Raw genomic sequence first — 12510 nt, 5'->3', positions numbered from 1 at the left:
TGCAAAATGAAGGTAATTGATTGAATATTACTAGACTGTAAGTGTTGTAGCTTACAATTGCTGTTTTTGACCATTTCGGTTGAGTTAAAGTTGACCGAAGGACGAATTTTTTCTATTTATCGTTATTTATATGAAAATATTTCAAAACTGATAAAAGCTACAACCATAGGTTGTTTTTTTTTGTATTCTACATGAAATTGTGCACATTTTCATATATAAAAATTTATGTAACAGCTAATTTAAAATGGTGCAAACATTACGATAATCGGATGAAAAAATTTATGATTTTTTCGGAAGAGTTACCACGCCGACGTAAGGAAAAAGTTTATTTCATAAATTCACCATAAATCAAAATATTGTGCTAGAGACTTCCCATTTTTTGCAAAATAAAGGTAAATGACCGAATATTACTAGAATGTAATAGTTTTAGCTTAAAATTGTGTTTTTCGATCATTTTGGTAGAGTCAAAGTTGACCAAAGTTGAAATTTTGGCACTTATCGTTATTCATATGAAAATATTTTAAAACTGATAAAAGCTACAACCTTGTGTTGTTTTTGGTTGTATTCTACATGAAATTGCACACATTTTCATATATAAAACTTTATGTAGCGGCTAATTTAAAATGGTGCAAACATTACGACAATCGGACGAAAAAATTTCTGATTTTTTTCGGAAGTTACCACGCAGACATATGGAAAATGTTTTTTTTCCATAAATTCACCATAAATCAAAATATTGTGCTAGAGACTTCCAATTTGTTGCAAAATAAAGGTAAATGGTTGAATATTACTAGAATGTAAGAGTTTTAGCTTACTATTGCGTTTTTTGACCATTTCGGTTGAGTCAAAGTTAACTAAAGGTTGATATTTGGCACTTATCGTTATTTATATGAAAATATTTCAAAACTGATAAAAGCTACAACCATGGGTTGTTTTTAGTTGTATTTTACATGAAATTGTGCACATTTCCATATATAAAACTTTATGTAACGGCTAATTTAAAATGGTGCAAACATTACGACAATCGGACAAAGAAATTTATGATTTTTTCGGAAGAGTTACCGCGCGGATGTAAGGAAAAAGTTTTTTCATAAATTCACCATAAATTGAAATATTGTGCTAGACTTCCAATTTGTTGCAAAATGAAGGTAAATAATTTAATATTACTAGAATATAAGAGTTTTAGCTTACAATTGTGTTTTTCGACCATTTCGGTAGAGTCAAAGTTGACCGAAGGTTGAAATTTTGGCACTTATCATTATTTATATGAAAATATTTCAAAACTGATAAAAGCTACAACCATGTGTTGTTTTTTGTTGTATTCTACATGAAATTGTGCACATTTTCATATATAATACTCCATGTAACGGCTAATATAAAATGGTGCAAAAATTATGTCAAAGTGACAAAATAATTTCTGAGATGTGTCGCCGATACTTTTTAGTGCGAGAAGAAAGAAATTCGCGCTTGCGCGCCTGGGTAACGATTGTAAACAAAACAACGCCTTGATCCGTGAGCTCCCAGCATCCCCCAAGGTGCATGATTCAAAAGTTTTTGCCTAGGAGGCCTATAACTATTTTTCCTCGAATTTAAAAAAAAATTTATATGAAAATCGACGTACCATACATCCAATCGGCACCCAACAGACAATTTATATCGACGCTTAATACGTCCAATCGGCGTTAAAGGGTTAAGTTCTTCAGGGAAGACGAACGAATTGGTTCTAAAGGAGGTCCGGAAATAAATTTCAGGACTACATCGAGGTTCCATGCCACTAAGTCCCTTGGAGCTTTCGATGACTCAGAAGACCGTATGAGGTCTGTCAGATTGTTATTCACTGAAAGCTCCAGTCCCCTATGCTTGAACATTAAACTGAGCAAAGCCCGATATCCTTTAATCGTGGGAGGGGATAACTTCTTTGACGACCTCAGGAAGAGAAGGAAATCAGCAATCTGACTTACAGTGGTCTCAGAGGAAGAGACTTTAGCTTGTTTACACCACCTTCTGAAGACATTCCACTTTGACCAGTACAGGTTGTTAGAGAAATTGCATCTGCATCTTGCAATCGCTTCTGAAACTCTCCATGAAAAGCCTTTCGCTCTGACGAGACTCCCGACAGTCTGAATCCTGTCAGCTGCAGTGCAGACAACCCTTGATGGAAATGGTGGAAGTGTGGTTGCCTGAGAAGCGACTTCTCTTAAGGAAGTAGCCTTGGAAAATCCACCAACATGCGCAGAAGGTCCAGAAACCACTTTTCCCTCAGCCAAAATGGAGCTTCGAACGTCAGGCGAGCATCTGGCTGGGGCTTTACCTTGTTGATGGCCTCCCTGATCATCCCTAAGGGGGGAAAACGCGTAAGCGTCTAGTCCCGACCAATTCAGCAGTATCGCGTCTACTGCCCAAACTAGAAGATCTGGAATGGGGTAGCAGAACAGCTGAATATGTTGTTTTTGGACGTCGCAAACAAGTCGATAGACGGTCTTCCCCAAACCTTCCATAGATCCAGGCGTTTAACTTTCATGTCTAACAGCCACTCCGACGACAGAACTTGCCTCTCTCAGTTGAGTTTGTCCGCCACAATGTTCATCTTTCTCTGCACAAAACGAGGAATGAGACAGATCCGATGTTCTTCCGCTCAGAGTAGTTCTCGTGCCTTCGAGAACAAGGTGAACGAGGGAGTCCCCCCCTGCTTCTGAATGTAAAACAGGGCTGTGGAGTTGTTGGCATAAACAGCCACGACCCGACCTTCTACTAGATGAACGAATTCCTGAAGGCCAAGGAACACAACCAGGAGTTCTGTGACGTTGATGTGAAGGGCTTTCTGAGACTGTCCAAACTCCCGACACCTTGCGATCCATAAGAAGAGCTCCCCAACCTGCGTTCGAAGCGTCTGAATAGAACTGTAGGCAGGGGTTCACTGGGAGGAGGAGACATGCCTTCCTGAAGCTTTTCTCTCGAATTCCACCAAACGAGGTCGCTCTTATATCCTTCGTAATCGGGAACACTGTGGAATCCAGTTGAGACTTTCTGCACCAGTTCACTTTGAGAAAAAACTGGAGGGTCCTCGAGTGCAACCTCCCTAGTGTAACAAATTTCTCTACCGAGGAAAGAGTACCCAGCAGGCTCACCCACTGCACTGCTGAGTACGATGAACTGTTCAGGAACGTTTGTACTGTATGCAGACACGACTCCATTCTTTTAGGGGACAGAAAAGCCTGAAAAGTATGAGTCCAGAGTCATCCCCCCAAATAGAAAATTCTTTGAGAAGATATGACTTGGGACTTCGACATATTTATGACTATACCCAATTTCTACAGCAGGCAGAGTTCTCTCTAGGTCCTTCAAACACTGCTTCTCTGATGGAGCTCAAGAGTAGCCAGTTGTCCAAATACAACGATATATTTATCCCTATCAGATGTAGCCACTGTGCCAGGGGACTTAGAACTCTGGTGAAAACTTGAGGTGCTGTCAATAGGCTGAAGCACAGAGCCCGAAACTCAAAGACCTTTTCCTGAAAGATGAAACGGAGATACTTCCTTGAATCCTGATGTATTGGAACATGGAAGTAGGCATCCTGCATGTCGAGGGATAACATCCAGTCCCCCTGACAAAGAGCAGTCAGCACTGAACTCTTAAGTCTCCATTTTGAATTTCGTTTTCAGAACGTAACAATTCTGTACACTTACATCCAACACGGGCCTGCAGCCCCTTGATGCTTTGGGGACCACAAATAGCCTGTTGTAAAAACCCATCAATGAGTCGTTGACCTCCTCGATTGCACTCTTGGAATCAAGGATCTTACGTCTTCCTCGAGTGCCAAAAACTTCTTCGACCCTACGGAGTAAGACATCAATATGATCGGGACCTTGGACAGAGGAGGTCTTTCCATGAAAGGGATGGCGTAACCCAGGCATAGGACTTCAATGACCCAGGCTTCTGCACCTCTGATCTTCCATTCCTCCCAATACTGGTGTAGCCTGGCACCTATGGGTGTGCAAAGGACAAGAACATCATTTGCTTTCGGTCCATGAGTGATTTCATGGAGGCACCAAACTCCATCATGGTATTAGCCAAATATTCGAATTTCCTCTCGAACCTTGATTCGAGGCTGGCAATGGTGTCAGAAAAGGCAACATGGGAAGCTGGTACAGGAGTTGGAAGTAAAGGGGTAGGAGGACTGAGAATGGGAGAAAGATTACCATGAATAGGAGAAGAAACAGGAGTAGAGATCTCTGCCAACACAGGGGGAGATGGAAGAGCTACACTAGTCTTACTATCTGCTCTAATGGCTGCTTTCCTCTTCCTATCTTGCAAAACCTTCTTATGTGAACTGAAACGTTTCCATTGATCATCATCCCAATCCTGACATATGGAACATATTAGTTCCTTAGAACACTCTTGACTCTTATATTTCGTACACTTTAAGTGAGGATCGTAAATTTCTTTGACTAGCCTATTTTTGCAGCCCTCTACACAAAACCTCACTTTCAATGAACTTGAATCAGACATATTCAAGCAAAAACAAGGCAGCAAAGTTGACAAAATGAGCAGATAAGCTAAGCTAATTCTGAAATAACCACACCAAAAAACTTGTACGTCACCAATATCCAGGAAAAGTAAAAAACCCTCCAAAAGACAACGAAGAAAGTCCAGAGAGCTACCGATGTTACTCAGGAGCTGGCAGAAATCCAATTGAAGAGGTGTGACGACATCATACCTGTTTACCAGAAGTGGGCGGTATAGTTACCTACACTAACGATGGTGGTGCCACCGATAAATTTGAAAGTTAGTCTGCTATGCGTAGGAATCCTACAGCTGAATAATTGCTTGGTAAGACTGAATAAAAGATGCATATATGTATTTGTGACAGCCCTCCAGTTACTGGATAATTTTCAGACCACCTTTCTAAAATCTCGCACCACCAACATGAGAGAGTCCTTTTCAGCTGCATTCCAACTTCCTCTCAAAAAGTTCGTGTTCAACTTTACATTCCTCAGCATCAGTTATATGGTCAAGTAAAGGATTTTGACGTAGGAAAAAACACCGGGGTAGAAGAGCCAGAGAACCGTCTGTCGTGGGGAGGTAAAACGAGGAGGGAAGAAATCAGATCCCGTGTACTCCGGGGAGCGCCGGCGCAACCGGAGAGGGGGAAGGCCAAACCCCCAAACCCCAACCACACCGGAGCACCCCCGAGCGCAAGGGAGAACGAGGTCTCCCCCAGTCTAATAGCCTGTCCAGGCTCCCCTACTCCCTTGGCGTGGGGAGAGAGGGAGCCGTGCCCGGGTGGAGCTATAGGCAGGGAGCGAGCAAGGACAGATCCCCCTTCCCTTCTACTCCATGCCGAGAGAAGAAGTGGGGGGGAAAGAGCGACTGGGGACGGGCGTCCAGTGGTACCGCAATCGAGAGTGGACCAAGGTACGATAACACAACACAACCGACCTAGTCGGTATAAAATGCAATGGTCTCATGCAACCAAACTGACCAGAATGGTGCAACAAAACTGTAAGAACAGAGTCTTCGGGATAAAAATAAAGAGTGAAAGAGAAATGAAGTCCAGGAGTGAACGACTGAATCCGAAGAAAAAGTCTACCACTCAGAGCTAGCCTAAGCTGATAAGGAGAGCAATGGCCAGGGTCTGGACAAAGGAAAACACTCAGATGCATGAACTAATTCCCCTAACTGATGTAAATAGTAGAATCAACATTGTATGTAATTAAAAGGGACTAGAGAAACACATGAATAAAATGAAAGGAAAGGTTCCAAGGTATGGGAGACCTCGAAACCTAACCGAACACGAGGCGAGACAAGGCCGCCATGCGCCAGACCGGGAACCTGTATTCGCACCTAAAAAACGGTAAAAACAAGTTCCTGGCTGGAAAAAACTAAATCCAAACCTTTTCAGGGCACTTAACTTAGCTGCTGCAATAGCTGCGCGTTCCATCTCTAAGAAATATGGGATAAATCCACGAAAAACACAGAGTAAAACAAAACACGTGTGTCTGCTAGTCCGCTAACTGAAAGGATGGCCACCAGAGGCGCGGCAGTCGGCGTGGCGTGGGGTGTAGTGGTAGTAGTTGCCGCCTCGACCTGTGGGTCGGCTCTCTCAGTTGGGGATTTTGGTGTGGGAGAATTCTAAATGGCAAGAAGTTCGTGGTAGTGGTCTCACTCGCCCCAGTTACCATACCGACACCCTTCTTTTATTTTGGGTGAGCGAGTCAGTTATACTTACATCTTCTTGAATTTATTTTTTCTCTGGTATTTGTTAGCACATTTACCTTAGAAATAATGAACTAAAGGATTATTTTACGCAGCAACACGAACTGAGCCCAGAAATATAATTTTTATACATATTCAGTGTAGAAAACAAGTCCTGGAATGTGGTGCAACTGAAATAACATGGCATCAATGAGCACAATGACCTAGCAACGCTGTGATAATTGGCAAACCTATCATGAAATTGAGCAATGATGAAATCCAAAAGTGGCAAAAAACATTGGTTCTCTTATAATATTCCTCTCCACTACTATATGGGAGGTTAGACCTGTACTGCTGACTGATAGTTACTCTGGGCATTTTAACTTCAATATTGAAGGAACTTGAAATTTCTGTGGCAGACTTGAAACATTTTTGGAAGCTCGTATTTCAGTAACATTCTGCTCTGTAACTTTGATCTGGGTTGAATTTCTAGTCAACTGCAAAGACTCTCTCTCTCTCTCTCTCTCTCTCTCTCTCTCTCTCTCTCTCTCTCTCTCTCTCTCTCTCTCTCTCATACACATATAAATTTTGCTTACAGAATCTGAAATTTACATGTACAATAATGACTGGGTGGAGCTATGTGATTGGAAGTTGGCACTGTCACTAATCAAGTAGGTTGTTAAGTGAGGAATAACTATTGTACTTTGTCAATATAGTACATCATATACATGTATTAATTAGAATTTGTCAGTAAAGTAGATCATCATAAAAAAATTTTATAAGTAATGGTCAACTCTTATTTTTCTCCCTGCAAGAGTTTTTCTCAAGTTTCCCTTTTTTTATATAATTTTATTTTTTGTTGTATTATCAAAATTTTATATCATAAAATCAGAATTCTAAGGACCAACATTCTACTACCCTACCTGTGTGTCTATAGATTAAGCTGACATTACACCTACAGCCACTGGAATTTCAATCCTTCACCTCACCTCACACCCCTCTGGCCTTTGCTCTGATGGATAACCCCAGTGGTGACAATAAATTTGAGTGCTTAAGTTTGTAAACACAATACAAAATTGTTAAAGATAATACATTATTTAAAAGCTTCTGAGTTCAAATACGATTTATAGTAAGTCAACTTACTTTGTTTTTGTTATATAAAGTTGATGTGTAAGCCTAGCCTTCTGCTTGTGTACACAAGGCCAAATGCATTGTGTTAAGGTAAACTATGCACTGGCTGTGTTCTCCCCCCACCCCCCTCTCTCTTGTTTGATGGTTTAGTATTTAATTGACAGTGTTGGACTTAAGGGTATCGGCGGGGTCGGGGGTTAATTTTGAGTGATTGTGTTCAAACTTGCACAGGTGTTACCTCTAGTTTGACTAAAGATGCACACAAAATTTCAGGTGAATTAGATAAAAAAAATGTTTTTTTTTTTTTTAACAAATATTTTTCTTTTAAACATAGCATTTTTTATTTGTTTTTTAAAGTATATCTCCTTCCTTATTTATCATTCAATTTAAAGAAAAAAGTAATGGCAGAAAGTTTAATACCTATCAAATAAAACGGCAAACTCAGAAATCTAATATGTGATGTGTGCTATTTAAAAAAATATATTTAAAAAAATTCAATAAAAATACCATAAAATTATGTATTAGATACATAATGGTAAAAAAAAATTTATGGGGGAGAAAAAAGAAAATTAAATTTCCCGATGTGTTCTCTCACTATCTTTATTCCAATTGCTTTTTAGGTTATTAAAATCTATTCATAAATAAGGGAGTTTTTCGAATTTGAATGCAGAAAATGTATGTTTTGAGAAAAACGCAGTTATAGTTTGGGAAGAGTTGTCATCTCTATCCGGAAAACATATTGTACGGTATACGAAACAAAATGCAATGAAAAGAAACTCAAAATACTTAAAGAATGAATGCAAAATGAAATAGTAAAACCACCCCTAACCAGGCCTTTAATTCTCCACTTGGATGTGGCCTTTAAACCATTTAAAAAGCTTTGTATCGATATTATCTTACGTGTGGCAACGGCCGGGACCAAGATGTATGGAAATATGACGATAACTCATTTGAGCCAAAATCGCCAAAATCACAGGCCGCTGATACCCTTAATATAGTTAAATACTAGATATATTTTTTGGTCTGTCTGCATATATATATGGACTGCATTAAGAACTTGCCCTTCTCTCTATTTCTATCAAAAATCTTGTCTGAGAGAGAGAGAGAGAGAGGGTGCCAAAATAACACACAGTAAGTGTACTATTGCAGTGTGTATTACAGAATTAAGAGCACTTCTGTACAAATATTTTAAAATATGCTAAAAATGTTCACTGTACATATGGGACATTAAAACAATATTTAAGCTGGTTAACAAGAAGCCATTACCAGCACTATGGCTGAAATATTAGTGATGGGCAGCACCTTGCCTATCAACAATTTGCTTAACAACCTAGTCAAAGGAATGGAACTCTGTCATTAAGCGAGGAGTATCAAGTGTAAACACTAAGAAGAAACATTAAAATTATCAGGACTTACCCCTTCCTTATAAACAACATGATATGCAACATTCTTCCTGTTTGCAATAATTTCTGAGCTTTGTGCATATGACAGGAACTGTTGTGCTTCAGCATCTGATATATACAAAGTCAAGCTCACTGGACCTGCAAGAAAGTTAATAAAGATGTGATTCATAACACAAACTCAAAAAATGTGAAATTGATATCTTTCTCAAATTCACTTTAGTAGTCAATAAAAATTGCACAGTGACACTGATTTATAAAAGAGTTGTTCTGAATAACATTTCATATTAATTATTTTCATAAGATCAACAGGCAAAGGTGCCTACACTCTATAACTTGATAAAGCACAAAACAAAAGGATTTTTTATGCATTATTTTACATTCAATAATAATACCATGACATTATTTTCTTCCTGTCAAGCAAAATTTGGCTGTAGTGACAAGCCATTTTTTTTTACCCCCTCTTAACATGATGTCTATCCTTCAAACAATGGAATGCATCAAGAAGGTATGTACGTACTAGCAATGAAGGTTCCTGTATAAAGTTTTAGGGTGATCTAAGTTAAGTTAAATTAAACCTAGTTTAGGTGGAGAAAATAAAGTATGTTTAGGGGTAAAACCCATCTGTTATAATTTACTAATTACAAAACACTGTTGACCTAAATGTTGTAGTGAATCCATGCCCTTACTGTAGCAACGGTATTATGTAGTAGTGTGTGTGGATTAAACATGAAACAAAGTACAAAAATTATGATTATGAGATTTTTAAATATGAAATTTTCAAGAACACAGCATTACTAAAAAAAATTTTATGTAGATACATCTAATTGTTGGAATTCCTTCATTAATGGATGTACACAATAAATGAATTGTAACGAAAGGCTGTCTTCAAGCTTCCCCAAGTTTATGGTCAAACAGCAGTTAAATGAAAAGAAAATACTCATGTGGGCACAAAGATAAAGATCTGCCTTACTATACAGACTGTATATCTTTGAAAACTACCTTCCTATATAAGGCTTATGTTTAAAAGAAACTAATCCAAAGGAGGAACATTTTAGCTATTATTAAAAACTTTACTTGAGATACTTTAATTAATAATTCATTTGTATGACAAAAAAGCAAACATTTCAGCACCATCTGGTGGGAAACAGATGACTACAGAGACAGTTATAGTGGGTTAGCCAAGCATATACTCCGTGGTAGTGGTTTCACTTGCCCCAGAAACCATACCGACGCCTTTTAATAAAGGTGAGCGAGCCAGAATATTCTGGCATTTCCAATTTAGCAGTTCTCTGGTATTATAACAATATTTTACCTTAGAAATAGTGCTAAAGGAACCTATTTCACTGAGCGACACGGGCCCTTTGCCCAGAAATATATATATTTTTTAAATACCGATTGCACCAAAAGGCACAAAGTTAAAACTAAGTTTAACATTATGTAGGATTCATTCCAAATAGTTCTATGTATACTATTAGCTTATTCTAGTCTAGGTATCAAGATTAGGAAATGACAAATTCTTTAACCAATCTGCATTTTTCACAGCTAACAAACCTCAGGTCTTCAACAATAGGATAATCTTCTAGCATCAGCTGGAAACCGGTGAAAAACAATCAAAGACTGTAAAACAAGGAATCTGTGGCACCTGGCAACTCATGCTTATATGAGGTAGATGTTGGTAACTGACTAGGCTTAGAACCTCGTGACACACCAGTCTTTCTTCCAACGCAGGATATGAGAGGGGCGACTAGAGGTGGGCTGTTAACGTTGAGACCTCAGGTTTGTTAGCAATGAAAAATACAAATTGATTAAAAAACTTGTCATCTGTTCATCGGTCTTAACAATGGGACAGACTTATACTTAAAGAGAGGTACAAGTACCATGAACCGGGTGGGGGTTCAGCCCACCTGACCACCCTTCCAAGAAGATTGAGTTCTAAAAAAGGGATTAAACACAATGAGACATGTCCAGATTAATTGCTTTCATGGAAGGTAAAAAGAACTGTCTGTTTAAGCAACAAACCACATAGGCCACAGGGATTTGTTACCATTCCTCTCTCCCCTTGTTAGAGAGGAGTAAATGCTACTGAGAAGCAGATGTGTTTATTGTATAGGAACATACCAAATAATTGCAACCGGTATGGTTGCCACGCTCACCTGTATCAGACCAGTTCCAGCGTATGATGTATCATGTCTTCAACCCGCCAGCAGGAAGAAGAAAGGAAAAAAACAGAAAGGATGAGACCAGCCATCTCCCTCATTCTCTCTCCCACACAATCACCTTAGGTAAGATGCAAACTGTCCAAGGACCTGTGGGAATGTCCTTCAGGAAAGGAAATGAATGTGTTCTGCTGAAGCCAGGAACCAGCATTCAAAACCCTATGAACAGACAAGTTCTTCTTAATTGTCAGAGAGGAACTCATACCTCTGATGACATATGCTCTAGCCTGTACAGACTCTGTGACAGAACTATCCAATGAGAAGTATGCCTGCTTAATCACCTTATGCAGCCGGAATGAAAATATCTTGGAAACTTCCATTCTGGACTGACCGGTGCTAACACAAAGTCTATGACACCTACGCCTTTGGTGGAGAATCCTTTAGATAGCAGGTCAGAGCTCTGACAGGACAAGACTAAAACTCCTACAGATAACTGTCCACCAATTCATTCAGAAGAAGGAAAATGACACAAATTTGCCATCATGAACCGAAGGAATCTGAGCCTTACTTACGAAATCCGGGACAAATTCGAAGGCCAGAGACCTCTCATTCCTGGTGCTTTTACTGTCATAACTCAGGCCGTGAAGCTCAACTGCTCTCTGCAAGGAAGCCAAGGCCAACAGGAAAACTGTCTTTAGAGTCAGATTCACTACTCATGACCAGAGTAAGATCACACATCCCTGGTTGAATAGGACTTCAAAACTCTTGAACAACACCAAGATTTCCCAGGATGAAGAAATTTCCAAGCCTTTCAGGCGCAGGATTAACACGGTGGTGGCCCTGTACAGGTATTCTCCTACTTACGATGGGGTTAGATTCCAAAAAACCCATCGTTTGTTGGAAAAATCATATATCAAATATAGCCTAGTCTACACTAGGATAATCAGTACCATCTTGCATACACATTATACTTTATACATATATGGCATAGTAATTATTAATTTCAGCTAATTCTCTAGGTTCAATGCATACAGTAGGGCCTCGATAATGGCGGGGGATAGGGCCCAGAACCCCCCCGTGATAAGTAAATACCCGTGTTATCCTGGTACCCCCCCTCAAAAATTGCCAAAAACTGCTTACTTTAATAGTTAACCCACCCAAGACCACTATTCCATTGTTTATAACTGCCTACTTAGTTCAAACACCATATATGTCTTCAACTATCACCTTAAACTAGATTCAAGACAAGTTTCAAAGTTATTTTACAACAACAGCCTTAAAAATATATGTACTAGTATATGTACTACTGTACATATGTAGCGTACTAGCCTATGGATTACAGCTAGAAGCCTACATACACATGCTATTACGTACTCACGTGGGCCTCTCTTTTTTTTTTTATAAGGAAAGAGAGGGAGAGAGGTATGAGAAATATGAAAATTATGTAAATCATATGGGTAATCACCAACGTTCCATGTTGATAAAGATGGTGATGATTTTGCAGTGCAATCGGATGAATAATAATGATAATGATACCAGAAGCATGCAGCGAAACATCTCTTCCCTTCTTCACAACACATGTTAATATATTACACGTAATATAACCTAAACGCATCTTTCCCATA

At 39.2% G+C, this 12510-nt stretch overlaps 1 protein-coding gene across 1 annotated transcript in view; it reads right to left on the bottom strand.

Annotated features, from left to right (window-relative positions):
* Window positions 1–12510, bottom strand: part of LOC135220677 (xylosyl- and glucuronyltransferase LARGE2s-like) — a gene marked incomplete in the record, with an annotated part of 198997 nt that overhangs the window by 78611 nt on the left and 107876 nt on the right. Inside the window, 1 exon segment of the mRNA XM_064258056.1 lies at window positions 8743–8867. Coding sequence (XP_064114126.1) covers window positions 8743–8867 — 125 coding nt within the window.

This window comes from Macrobrachium nipponense, chromosome 2 (assembly GCF_015104395.2).
Source record: "Macrobrachium nipponense isolate FS-2020 chromosome 2, ASM1510439v2, whole genome shotgun sequence".
Lineage (NCBI taxonomy): Eukaryota > Metazoa > Arthropoda > Malacostraca > Decapoda > Palaemonidae > Macrobrachium > Macrobrachium nipponense.
The sequence above is the reverse complement of the archived record's forward strand: the minus strand, read 5'-3'. Positions and strand labels throughout refer to the sequence as shown.